A 14,593-nucleotide genomic window follows, 5' to 3' on the forward strand; every position below is an offset into this window, starting at 1 on the left:
AGCATTCATTATTTGGTCAAATAAATGTCAGGACATGAACTCAAAATGACATGTACGTTGATTCTTCTGAAAAAGAATTAAGTTTACAATAGTTATCTCCCTTTGTACACAAGAGTTATTTCCCTTTATTAACACCTACCCTGTTCCTTCCCTTGCGCTCCACACAGCAGCACAGCAGCTGTAGACGACGGTCCCAACTCTCCTCGTACGCTCGGAATGCCTTCCTGTAAACACACACCAACACCAATCACATCAACATGGACACTGCATACTAACACATGGGCATAATGTCAATTTAAACGAAAGAGCTTAAAAAAACCTTTGATAGACGTCTTTCTACATTCAGTTATATGCAGCAGTTGATGAAACTGATTATTTTTTTATTGAAATTAAATATATTTTCAAAAATCATTTGACGCTAGATCTACAGCTATTTTTTTCAAGATACATATATTATTATGCAAATCTGCAACTATTCATGCAAGTTTCTTCTGACATAAAGAAACCCAAATAAAAATAGATTTTACTTGCATCTGGCCTTATCAAATGTGTCTGCTGGAATTTATAATACCATAATGGCCAGATTAAATATTTTTTTATTTTATCTCTTTCACAAAGTAACATGCTGTATTTGGTAGCAACATTTCAGATTAAATTTAATCCTGCTGAAAATGCTTGTGGACATATAATTAGTTTGTTTCAGAATTCATTACCCCTGAATATAACACTCCATTTTTTACAGGAAGATTGAGCAAACTGATTTCCAAGCCAACTTAAGGACTCCACAAATAAAGTTAAAATTTACTTTGAATTTCATGATCAGAATACTTTGAATTTCATGATCAAAATACTTTCAATTTCATGATCAAAATACTTTCAATTTCATGATCAAAATAGATTCAACATTAATACAAGGAAATATCAAAATATGATTCAAACACCATGCTGCATAACGAGTGTTTCAGAAATAACTAAACGGTACATAAGTCACATACAGAAATTCATTACTTGCTGAAAACAATGTATTAAACAGAGTATCAATAATAAGGTCAGGATGGTACTAATTAAACAGAACAAACATGACAGTGTTTATGGGTTAAAAAGTGCAGAAAATGTTAAAGTGTAACATATACCACTGCTTCATACATCTTAAAGTCCCTTCCTGTTACTGAAAACTTGATCTAAGTGCTACATCTGTCATAGGCCATGTTAATATATAGTAGTTACGGTTGTCTTACCGCTAAGATTGTGATGGCAGAATAAGTCTCTCTCTCAGTCGCTAGTGAATATATTAAAAAGGAATCCAACTCAAGTCTTGAACAATTGGGCAAGTCTTGATTGCCTCAGTTCTTGAACATTAAGCATTGTTCTGCGCTCCATGTGGATTATATATTTTTCATTTTGTGGATACATATTTTAAAAAAAGATAACAATATTTCTAGACTAGATAGATGTTCTTTGGTGGTCACCCATCCAAGTACGATCCAGATGTTCTTTGATGGTCACCAATCCAAGTACTATCCAGATGTTCTTTGGTGTTCTCCATCCAAGTACTATCCAGATGTTCTTTGGTGGTCACCCATCCAAGTATGATCCAGATGTTCGTTGATGGTCACCCATCCAAGTACAATTCAGATGTTCTTTGGTGTTCTCCATCCAAGTACTATCCAGATGTTCTTTGGTGTTCTCCATCCAAGTACTATCCAGATGTTCTTTGGTGGTCACCCATCCAAGTACGATCCAGATGTTCTTTGGTGTTCTCCGTCCAAGCTAGATCCAGATGTTCTTTGGTGGGCACCCATCCAAGTATGATCCAGATGTTCTTTGGTGTTCTCGGTCCAAATACTATCCAGATGTTCTTTGGTGTTCTCCATCCAAGTACTATCCAGATGTTCGTTGATGGTCACCCATCCAAGTACTATCCAGATGTTCTTTGGTGTTCTCCATCCAAGTACTATCCAGATGTTCTTTGGTGTTCTCCATCCAAGTACTATCCAGATGTTCTTTGATGGTCACCCATCCAAGTACAATTCAGATGTTCTTTGGTGTTCTCCATCCAAGTACTATCCAGATGTTCTTTGGTGTTCTCCATCCAAGTACTTTCCAGATGTTCTTTGGTGGTGTCAATCCAAGTATGATCCAGATGTTCTTTGGTGTTCTCCATCCAAGTACTATCCAGATGTTCTTTGGTGTACTCCATCCAAGTACTATCCAGATGTTCTTTGGTGGTCACCCATCCAAGTACTATCCAGATGTTCTTTGGTGGTGTCAATCCAAGTACTATCCAGGTGTTCTTTTGTGGTCACCAATCCAAGTACGATCCAGATGTTCTTTGGTGGTCACCCATCCAAGTATGATCCAGATGTTCTTTGGTGTTCTCCATCCAAATACTATCCAGATGTTCTTTGGTGTTCTCCATCCTAATACTATCCAGATGTTCTTTGGTGGTCACCCATCCAAGTACGATCAAGATGTTCTTTGGTGGTCACCCATCCAAGTACTATCCAGATGTTCTTTGGTGTTCTCCATCCAAGTACTATCCAGATGTTCTTTGGTGTTCTCCATCCAAGTACTATCCAGATGTTCTTTGGTGGTCACCCATCCAAGTACTATCCAGATGTTCTTTGGTGGTCACCCATCCAAGTACGATCAAGATGTTCTTAGGTGGTCACCCATCCAAGTACTATCCAGATGTTCTTTGGTGTTCTCCATCCAAGTACTTTCCAGATGTTCTTTGGTGGTCACCCATCCAAGTATGATCCAGATGTTCTTTGGTGGTCACCCATCCAAGTACAATCCAGATGTTCTTTGGTGGTCACCCATCCAAGTATGATCCAGATGTTCTTTGGTGTTCTCCATCCAAGTACTATCCAGATGTTCTTTGGTGTTCTCCATCCAAGTACTATCCAGATGTTCTTTGGTGGTCACCCATCCAAGTACTATCCAGATGTTCTTTGGTGGTGTCAATCCAAGTACTATCCAGGTGTTCTTTTGTGGTCACCAATCCAAGTACGATCCAGATGTTCTTTGGTGGTCACCCATCCAAGTATGATCCAGATGTTCTTTGGTGTTCTCCATCCAAATACTATCCAGATGTTCTTTGGTGTTCTCCATCCTAATACTATCCAGATGTTCTTTGGTGGTCACCCATCCAAGTACGATCAAGATGTTCTTTGGTGGTCACCCATCCAAGTACTATCCAGATGTTCTTTGGTGTTCTCCATCCAAGTACTATCCAGATGTTCTTTGGTGTTCTCCATCCAAGTACTATCCAGATGTTCTTTGGTGGTCACCCATCCAAGTACTATCCAGATGTTCTTTGGTGGTCACCCATCCAAGTACAATCAAGATGTTCTTAGGTGGTCACCCATCCAAGTACTATCCAGATGTTCTTTGGTGGTCTCCATCCAAGTACTATCCAGGTGTTCTTTGGTGGTCACCAATCCAAGTATGATCAAGATGTTCTTTGGTGGTCACCCATCAAAGTACTATCCAGGTGTTCTTTGGTGGTCACCCATCCAAGTACTATCCAGATGTTCTTTGGTGGTCACCCATCCAAGTACGATCAAGATGTTCTTTGGTGGTCACCCATCCAAGTACTATCCAGATGTTCTTTGGTGTTCTCCATCCAAGTACTATCCAGATGTTCTTTGGTGGTCACCCATCCAAGTACTATCCAGATGTTCTTTGGTGGCCACCCATCCAAGTACTATCCAGATGTTCTTTGGTGGTCACCCATCCAAGTACTATCCAGATGTTCTTTGGTGGTGTCAATCCAAGTACTATCCATACTCGTCATTGCCACCAGTTCTAGACCAGGCAATCCCTATGTTAGCCATTCTTGACACTTTCTAACCACAAGTACTGGAAATTTATTTTGTCTTCAATCTCAATGATTTCCAGATTTAAAGCTTTTTGATAATATTAATGAACAATATTTTTGGGTGATGTCAGCCTATTATCATTAACAGAGCAACGGGACAAACAAGAGACTTTTGAAGCAGTGCAATTGGCATACAAACATATGTGAATTGTTTTCCACTGATGGAGACACGAGAAGGTGATAGCATAGACATACAGATGTACATCTTTGGTAATACACTTAAAGTATTCCATTGACCTTCACCGAGTTCCTGCTACACCAGTACTTGATACTAACACAACACATACATACCAAAACAAATGTGAAAACATATCAATTATATCTCAGGCATATTAAAGTGAAGCAAGCCATGGCAATTTGCAATATACTTTGTCATTAAAAGCTGAACAGAGAGAGAGAGAGTGATGTAACGAAAGTAGCGCCATCGCATCTCCAGTTTCCTAGGTACTCTATCAGTCAGGAGCCACCATGTGTGAGGTTAGTAGGCATACAACAGCATTAGTTTGTGTGCTTGTTGTTTAACGCCGTCTCAGCAATATTCCATCTATATGACAGCGGTCTGTAAATAATCGAGTCTGGACCAGACAATCCAGTGATTTACATCATGAGCATCGATCCACAAAATTGGGATATGATGACATGACTAAGTCAATGAGCCTGACCACCCGATCCCATCAATCGCCTCTTACGACAAGCATGGGTTGCAAAAGATCTATTCTCACCCAGGTCTTTACAAGTATAAACGGCATCAGCTGCCAGCACTGTCACGGAGAGACAGGACTGCCATCCAATGCACACAGTACACACTACATTACGAGATAGGGGACAGTGAGGGTGAAACTGTTGCAGACGAAAGTACAACTACAATATTAATTACATCAAGGTAAACAATTTTCAACGAGGACCTGATGGTTGAAGGTTTGAAATGTCCACGTCATATAGTGAGAAGATACTCTATAAATAATACACCAGTCATGATGACAGCAGTTCTACAATAGCTCAGCAGAGATGATCATCCTCAGATACCACCTGGCATATTTATAATGAGACTTACCTGAGTGTGTGTCATTGATTTTGTGAGAGAGTGAGCTGGGTTTAACGCCACTTTTAACAGTATTCCAGTTTTATTGCGGCGTGTCAGCTTAATGTGGAAGGAAAGCCCGAAGTGATGAAGGTCTCCGACGTTTACCACTTCGTTGAAACCCACGAGCATGGGTATGGTGCTGACAAACCTAGAAACATAATCAGGGCGAACCGGAATTCGAACCCACATCATAGGTTTCTGGCGTGCCCAAGGGACGCAACTCTACACAGCGAATCGTGGCGCCTTAGACGACGGGGCCACCCGTGCCCCCGTCATTGATTTTGTGAAACAAGGAGTGGAAGGTTTGTGTTTTAACATACAAAAAGTCTCAAATATTAGGCAGAAAATTTTGGGATATGGAAACAAATGTATTAATCTCCTTGCTGTTCACACATTATGATACACTGTTGTGTAACAGTGTAAAATTAGACAAGAGGGGTGAGTAAATGTTGCTTTAAGCCACATCGGCTATTCGCAGCTCAGAGACAAAAAAGGCAACACTGATATTGTGATATGTTACGATTGTGACATCATTACAATTGTAACATTATTTAACACTGATCTCAACAATGCTGGCTGTATTCCAACTTCAATGAAATTATTACATGTGTGCTTTGTATGCTTTTTTATTTATTTGTTCATCTAGAATGATATGGACAATAACTATCTCTGCTCACACACAGCCACTAGACCATATAACATTGAATTGATTGATTGACTGATTGATTTGTTGTTTAACGCCGCACTCAGCAATATTCCAGCTATATGAAGGCAGTCTGTAAATAATCGAGTCTGGACCAGACAATCCAGTGATTGATATCATGAGCATCGATCCACCCAATTGGGATCGATGACATGCATCAACCAGCCTGACCACCCGATCCCGTTAGTCGCCTTTAACAACAATCGTAGTCGCCTTTTACGGCAAGCATGGGTTGCTGAAGACCTATTCTACCCCGGAATCTTCACGGGTCATTTAACACTGAAGAATTCAGAGACTGTTAATTATTAAAAATAGTGCTTTTGCTTCACTAAACTAGATAGTGTTCGCAGGCAAACAAAGTGTCATGATGATGTCACTCATTGTTCTTGCTGTTGATGCTAAGCCAGGAATTCACTGGCCATTCTGAGCGCCGCTTTTAGCAATATTCCAGCAATATCACGGCAGGGGAGACCAGAAATGGGCATCACACATTGTACCCATATGGGGAATCAAACCCGGGCCTTAGGCATGACGAGCAAACACTTTGACCACCAGGCTACCCCACCGCTCCTGGCCGTTCTGAATGTGCATTTAAAGCAAGTTAAAATGACACAACAATAGGCCATGATGCAAACTTATAGAGAAATATTAATTCAACCATGTGGTATTAGTCTGAAAAATCACTCGAATCTGTTCATTCTGGAAGTAGATTTGGGCTTGCTGATTCTACTCCTGGGGACAACAGATTTTCACGATTTCTTGATAACAGATATACCTGTTAGAACCTGAGGATGATTCATATAGCTTTATAGATCTGCAGTCTCTGACATCTACAATTAGTATGACTTGAGAAATGTTAGAGAGAGATAGAATCTTTGAGAGATAGCACAGTTATGTTGTTGTCTAGGAGATAGGATGGCGAAACCTGATACCTGCGGAACTTTTGATGGAAAAATTCCTTTATTAGCCTAGACCTGGGAAGCAAACAGAAATAGAATCACAAACAGAAAAGACAAAGCATTCAGGATCAACAAACAAAACAATGGCTGATATATGTCAGATATGTATACACAAACCAGTCAGGTCCGAAACCAGAATTCTTTCGGAGTTGTGCTCAACTGGGTTATGTGCTGTCCCTTGCATCACATAACAGCCTACTTCCTCAAAAAGTCATGTGACCTATCAACATGTCACATTTTTTCTTCACTCATCATTACTTGTCAATATTACCTTCCAGAAACTACTTTCATGGAATCAGATGCCTCATATGACCTCTGACCTTGATATTGAAAAATTTGGATGGCAATTAACTTGACATAAGTTTGTGACTGAGTATGGTCTTATGCCGCTTTTAGAATATTCCAGGAATATCACAGCGGGGGACACAAGAAATGAGCTTCCCATGTACCCATGTGAGGAATCGAACCCATGTTTTCGGCGTCACAGGCGATGCTTTGACCACTACGCTACGTCACCGCCCACATGTGTGTGTAGAATACATTACCTGCAATTTATTTTGTTTCAAATTCTACCGAAGCCTAATTCTCTAGAATATTGTTTTGAACCCAATCAAATGTATTTTGTTGACTGTATTCATATGGTTTAGATTTTAATCCTTTTTTCATGTTTACAACCATATCTACATAGTTATTTTGTGAAAACCATCAATATTTTTTGAGTGAGTGAGTGAGTGAGTAAGTATGGTTTTACGCCGCTTTTAGCAATATTCCAGTAATATCATGGCGGGGGACACCAGAAATGGGCTTCACACATTGTACCAATGTCGGGAATCGAACCCGGGTCTTTGGTGTGACGAGCGAACGCTTTAAACACTAGGCTGCCCGACCGCCCCCAATATTTTTTAAAGTCATGAATGGAACTAGAAGAAGGACAACTTGTAGCCATCATCTCATCACGCTCATTACTAAACCTGACCTGTCTTTTATGAAAGTCTCTGTATATACCAAAGTTGATCAAAATCCATACCTATTTGTTCATGTTATCCAGAAGCATTAATTGGAGCACAATGGTGTCATGGACACCGGAGGGAGCGCCATCTTCTTAGCTCTACCAGTCTGTGACAAGCTGAGCCATGTTCATAAATAACTGTTTCCGCACTTGTGCACATCTCTCATAAAACAGAAGAAGTAGCTAGCAAGCTAACCAGTACAGAAGTGGGACCCACCATTGATTTCACCCATCCTCTCACTCAAACCAAGAACCCATCTTTCATCCACCAAAAGGCGGCGCCCACATCGGCCAAGAGCCCATCCCCCAAAAGACCCTGTCCATCTTGACGAAGAACCCTTCCCGCAACCAACAAGAAGACACTGCCCAGAGATATGTTCAGATAGGCGGGCGATCGCATGAGAGAGCAGGGAGGCAATACGAGTCCTTCTTGAACGGAAGGCGCAGGCTCGCTCTCACGGCACAGCATCCAAAATGGCGTCGCTGGGGATCAAAACAGCCCCATCCACAAGTGTAACAGGTTCACCCTTTAAATTTCATCACAAGTATGATGGGTTCAAACTTTGGTGTTCATTATAACAAAGTGTTTATTTATAATATTGAAACTATTTATTTGTTTGTGTGTTGTTTAAAGTCGCACTCAGCAATATTCCAGCTATATGACGGCGGTCTGTAAATAATCGAGTCTGGACCAGACAATCCAGTGATTGACATCATGAGCATTGATCAACGGAATATGGGATATGATGACATCCTGACCTCCCGATCCTCTTACGACAAGCATAGTTTCATTTAACGTGGGTTGCTGAACCCCTATTCCCTATACAGATCTTCACAGGTCAATACATTAAAAAGGCAATGAAACTTTTGAATTGTTGATCAAGTCTAAAAGATTATTCTTTGGACATCGGTTCAATTCCAGTCAAAGGGAAAGATTTGTACAATGTGTGACACCATCTTGGATTACAAGGCGAACTACCTCCCGGGCTTGACCGCGAGTAAACGAGAGTGATCGTGCAGTCATCTGTCTTAAACAGTGTGCACATGCGTACTATCGCAATTGCCCGCCCTCCTGAACACGCCTCAGGTGTCTTCTATGGTAAGTAAACTATATCACAGTGGCCTCATTAAGTCTTGGCAAGGAAAACCAGTGGTAAAGAGCATGAGCAAAACATAGCTGCGACCTATTCTAACTTGGAATCTCTGTCTGATGGCAACATACAGTATTAGCATGTCATCCACAGACATTCATTCCCATGCAAATTCAAGTACATTTCAAGAATTCAAATTTTCTGTACTTGTGTCAAAGGGTTTCTATTGAATGACAAGCCTGTTTTCAACAATCACCATCTAAAAGCACAAAAGCTAACATCCTTTCCTGATGTTGAAAGAGCAAGTGATAAAGGTTTTAAAGCAGATGATTTCTACATATTTTTTTCTACCATCAGGAATTTACAGCATATATCTAAATATGACTAAATATCCACTTGATTTAATGAGTGAGTGAGTTGGGTTTAACGCCGCTTTTAACAGTATTCCAGTTATATCGCGGCGTGTCAGCTTAATGTGGGAGGAAAGCCCAAAGTGATGCAGGTCTCAGACGTTTACCACTTCGGTGAAACCCATGAGCACTGGTATGGTGCTGACAAACCTAGAAACATAAGCGGGGCGAACTGGGATTCGAACCCACAATCAAAGGTTTCTGGCGTGGCCAAGGGACGCAACTCTTCACAGCGAATCGCGGCTCCTGAGAAGAATGGGCCACCCGTGCCCCCTTGATTTAATGAGAAAGCAGTCATAATACCCACCATCATAATAAAGAGATTCAAGGACAGGACTTGACCAAAAATAGGATTATAAGAATTGTTGAAAAACCAATATCCAATTTCTCAAAAATACTAAATAAATCACCTCCATCGCAATCCCTACCACGAACAAAGTAGAAAAGGTCAAATCCTTTCAAAGAAGTTTTCAAGGCGACCACCAGACTTGAGGTGCTTCCTCTGCTGTAGGTTTGTGCACCCTCTTCCATCACCAGGCTAAATCAAAGCTGATCCTAACTTGATTAACTCACACACCATTATTCTCAACCGGATTATCCAATTTGAACCCAAAAAATGTTGTTACATGTCACTGAGATTAGGAGGAAAAAATAATTCTTCATTAAACCAATGTTGCCAAGAAACAGAGACTAGCCTTTCCTGCGTAAGAAATGCAGGAAATTAAGCGGCGAGAAGAATGTAGGAAGGAACAAATAGCTTGGAGGGAAATAAAAAACAAATACTGTTGAGATTGGAAACACCTTTTTTTTTTAGAAAAATAGAAACGAGCCATAATGAAATGAAGGTACTTTTTAATCCTTTTTTAATATGATTGAAACACACTGGCTGACAGAATTGGAATTACTGAGGAAAGCTTGTACATCTGAATGGAAATCCTTTGAAGCAGATTTCTTCTTCACATTGATCAATCATCTTCATTTTCCCAGGGGCACCCATACAAGTTCTACAGGAGATACAAACACTCAGAATCCCCAAGTCAATCATGAGATACACAACTTCTGGGCGGCACCCATACAAGTCCTACACACACTCAGAATCCCCAAGTCAATCATGAGATGCACAACTTCTGGGGCACCCATACACCCAGACAAGTCCTACACACACTCAGAATCCCCAAGTCAATCATGAGATACACAACTTCTGGGGGGCACCCATACAAGTCCTACACACACTCAGAATCCCCAAGTCAATCATGAGATACACAACTTCTGGGAGGCACCCAGACAAGTCCTACACACACTCAGAATCCCCAAGTCAATCATGAGATACAAAACTTCTGGGGGGGCACCCATACAAGTCCTACACACACTCAGAATCCCTAAGTCAATCATGAGATACACAACTTCTGGGCGGCACCCATACAAGTCCTACACACACTCAGAATCCCCAAGTCAATCATGAGATGCACAACTTCTGGGGCACCCATACACCCAGACAAGTCCTACACACACTCAGAATCCCCAAGTCAATCATGAGATACACAACTTCTGGGGGGCACCCATACAAGTCCTACACACACTCAGAATCCCCAAGTCAATCATGAGATACACAAGTTCTGGGGGGCACCCAGACAAGTCCTACACACACTCAGAATCCCCAAGTCAATCATGAGATACACAAGTTCTGGGGGGCACCCAGACAAGTCCTACACACACTCAGAATCCCCAAGTCAATCATGAGATACACAACTTCTGGGGCACCCATACACCCAGACAAGTCCTACACACACTCAGAATCCCCAAGTTAATCATGAGATACACAACTTCTGGGGGGGCACCCATACAAGCCCTAGACACACTTAGAATCCCCTAGACAATCACAAGACACCTGCACACGCTATACCCCAAAGTAACAAGTACCGGTAATGCTGTAATTGTGCTATACGCAATACAGTAATTGTGCTATATGCAACCAAGCATGATCTGTTCCACTTAATCATTATTTGAGATGCACAGTCCAGTACTTTTCACAAGGACTTCTTTCTTTTACTACAATCTAGTTATGATAAAACGTAAAAAAAGTCTCATGTTTGCACAAAATCATATTCTGTTTTACATAAAGAAAGTATATACACATCTGACATACATACATCATGTCAAATTCAAAACAACAGAATGTGAAAATAACATGCACAATTCACATCAAATAAAAGAAAACATCCTAAATATTGTAAAATTAAAATCAAATGCATTCAACAAAGCTCTAGGATATATGCCTGCACAAATCAACAAATCATTCATCAAATGAACAAACAGAAGGGAGGCAACTTAACAACTCAGACTTTGAGTGATGAAAACCTTTGGATGTGAAGTGCAGTCGTGACAGAATCACCTGACTCTATTAACTATTGTATGTATATATCTAGCATGTATTGTATCGAGAAAATAATGTTTCTGATATTTTCTTAAATATTATCAATTAATTATCAATTAAAATTAACTATCCCAAATATATATGATGCTTCATCTTTAAGTGTGTGTGTGTGTGTGTGTGTGTGTGTGTGTGTGTGTGTGTGTGTGTGTGTGTGTTGTGGTGGTGTTTGGGTTGTGTGTGTGTGTGTGTGTGTGTGTGTGTGTGTGTGTGTGTGTGAATGAGCGAGTGAGTATGGTTTTACGCCACTTTGAGCAGTATCCCAGCAACATCACGGTGAGGGACACCAGAAATGGGCTTCACACATTGTACCCATGTCGGGAATCGAACCCGGGTCTTCAGCGTGACGAGCAAACGCTTTAACCACTAGGCTACCCGACCGCCCCTTGTGTGTGTGTGTGTGTGTGTGTTGTGGTGGTGTTGGGGTTGTGCGTGTGTTGTGGTGTTGTTCGGGTGGTGTGTGTGTGTGTGTGTGTGTGTGTGTGTTGTGGTGGTGTTGTGGTTGTGTGTGTGTGTTGTGGTGGTGTTTGGGTTGTGTGTGTGTGCGTGTTGTGATGGTGTTGGGGTTGTGTGTGTGTGTTGTGGTGTTGTTGGGGTTGTGTGTGTGTTGTGGTGGTTTTGGGGTTGTGTGTGTGTGTGTGTTGGGGTTGTGTGTGTGTGTTGGGGTTGTGTGTGTGTGTTGTGGTGGTGTTGGTGTTGTTTGTCTGTGTTGTGGTGGTGTTTGGGTTGTGTGTGTGTGTTGTGGTGGTGGTGTGTGTGTTTTGTTGGTGTTGTGTGTGTTGTGGTATTGTTGTGATTTTGTGTATGTGTGCATGTGTAAAGGAGGTGTGTGTGTTAGGGCTGGGACGAGTCCAGATTTACTGTCCGATTGGGAATAGTTTGACCATACCCCTGACAAAATGTATTTAGATGAATATATAAAATGACCTGGGCATGTTGACTGAAGCTTTATCTTTATCCAGACATATGCTGAGTAAAGTCAGAAAGATTACATGCATGGTTAGAAAGCAATGCAAACATGAGTCACTTCTAATGTAACCATAGAGTTCTAGATAATTTTTGCCATTAAACAATATATCACATGGGTAACCATGGGTCCGGGTAGTCCTGTGGGTACCCGGGTCCTACTCAGTACCCACCTGACCCGAATTACCCGTCCCAGCCCTAGTACCAGGTGGTCCTGTGGGTACCCGGGTCCTACTCAGTACCCACCGAACCCGAGTACCCCAGTAACCAAGTTACCCATCCCAGCCCTAGTGTGTGTGTGTGTGTGTGTGTGTGTGTGTGTGTGTGTGTGTGTGTGTGTGTGTGTGTGTGTGTGTGTGTGTGTGTGTGTGTGTGTGTAAATCATGTGGACTTACAACGGTCCAGCATCTATCAGCCTATTCCTGTACATGCTTATTTCCTATTGACCAGTTAGCTGCAAATCATAGTCCCCGAGGGATAGACAATTCAAGGACATCCAAGGAACAAAACAGAATTAGAAAAAATCAGCAAAGGCCATGAGGAATCCCACAACTAAATACCACAACTTGAAAAAGACCGAAAGGCTTTGTTCTTGAAATAATACCCTTTGTAAAATCAAGAAAAAAACTCTTTCTTCACTAAAGTTTGCCACAAACCTTATGAAATTAACAAATCAAAATTCCTTCTGCAAAACTTCATGAGTTTTATTTTGAGAGAATTTCTAATTTCTCACCTGTGGGAGCCCTGTCATAACTAATTGGAGATGCAGCACTTCAAACATACCATCTCATAACTGAAGTTAGTCCCACTTACAAAGTAAGTAAACCAAGTGTATACCTCTGGCGCCAGTTCCTGCGAGTACTCCCAGAGATCCTGCGATTCCCTCGTCGCTTCTCCTTTAGGCTGTCTTGGTATTTCTTCATCTTCACCCATTTTCTGCCTGCTGAGTCAAACGTGCACCAAAGGGAGACGATCACTATCAGCATCACCAACCAGTTGCATACGATCACACCTGTAAAATGTTAAAACATGAAGTAGACACTTCAGTTATGAGAGTACTTCATTTACAAATCATCATAGCCATGTAAAACTTGTCACTTTTAGCAAGATTCCAGCAATATTCCAGCAATATCACAGCGGGAACACCAGAAATGGCATTCACACATTTTACCCATGTTGAGAATAGAACCCGGGTCTTCGTCGTGGCGAGTGAACGCTTTAACCACTCGGCTACTCCACCACCCCTTGTTACTTAAATATAGATTCATCCTCTATTATCCAGGGGTTATATAGCCTTTCTATAAATACTCTGGACCATCCTCTCCCATACAGAGATGGTAATTAGCACAAGCCAGCGAGCCTGGACCAGTTATGATAATGTTAAAGGTATCCTAAGGGCAAATAGAATTTCAAATATATTTGTGCATAGTGCGATGTGTTAGACCGCCTCACTGCTCTAGTGATAGAGCATCCACCTGGAGAGAGGAATGTCCGGGGTTCGAACGTTAGCCGCATCATACCAAAACACACTACACGGTGGTACTTGATGTTACCCTGTCTGGAGCTCGGCATTAAGGGGCTAAAACAAGGACTGGTAGGATCGGTGTCTGAGTGGGGTATTCATGTTAAACTGCGGCATGGTATATCAGTGGGCTAGCACTATAAATCGGCATCAGTCTGGACTAGTACAAGCAGCCACACACACGCACGCACACACACACGTACATGCATGCAACTCACTATATAAGTACAATAATTTTGGACGCGACGTTAAAACCCAATTTCCCCTCACCTCATCGATATGTTATCACTAATTGGACTGGCAGATGTCCTTGGTTAATTTCCATCCCTGTCTGGTTCAAATCATATAACACTAACAATAGCTGTTCTGCCAAATTACACTATTACTGCATGACATAAGCAGCGATATTACCAGTACTTGACTGCTTGTTGCACATGGTTTCAAATAAATCTGGGAATTTCTGGCAGAACAAGGGCTTAAATCCTCAGAGCTAAAAGATAAGTTATGACATGTGCAAGAGGTTTTGGCAGCAAGA

General features: G+C 41.4%; 1 protein-coding gene across 10 annotated transcripts in view; it reads right to left on the reverse strand.

The window, feature by feature from the left end:
- Nucleotides 1–14,593, reverse strand: part of LOC124138229 (diacylglycerol lipase-alpha-like) — a 177,374-nt gene that overhangs the window by 49,651 nt on the left and 113,130 nt on the right. For 7 of the 10 annotated variants that reach the window (XR_007218346.1, XR_007218345.1, XM_048384140.1 and 4 more), the window contains exons 4-6: nucleotides 13,374–13,548; nucleotides 6,603–6,644; nucleotides 140–224 (exon numbers count right to left, since the gene is read on the reverse strand). Coding sequence is in view for 8 of the 10 variants with exons in the window: in XM_048384140.1 (XP_048240097.1) it covers nucleotides 140–224; nucleotides 6,603–6,644; nucleotides 13,374–13,548 (302 nt within the window). In the remaining 2 variants the exon portion in view is untranslated. The remainder of the gene's footprint in view (nucleotides 1–139; nucleotides 225–6,602; nucleotides 6,645–13,373; nucleotides 13,549–14,593) is intronic. The other 3 variants (XM_048384141.1, XM_048384152.1, XM_048384154.1) reach the window with 1 other exon arrangement.

Source organism: Haliotis rufescens, unplaced genomic scaffold, assembly GCF_023055435.1.
Source record: "Haliotis rufescens isolate VD_foot unplaced genomic scaffold, xgHalRufe1.0.p SCAF_5, whole genome shotgun sequence".
Taxonomy (NCBI): Eukaryota; Metazoa; Mollusca; class Gastropoda; order Lepetellida; family Haliotidae; genus Haliotis; species Haliotis rufescens.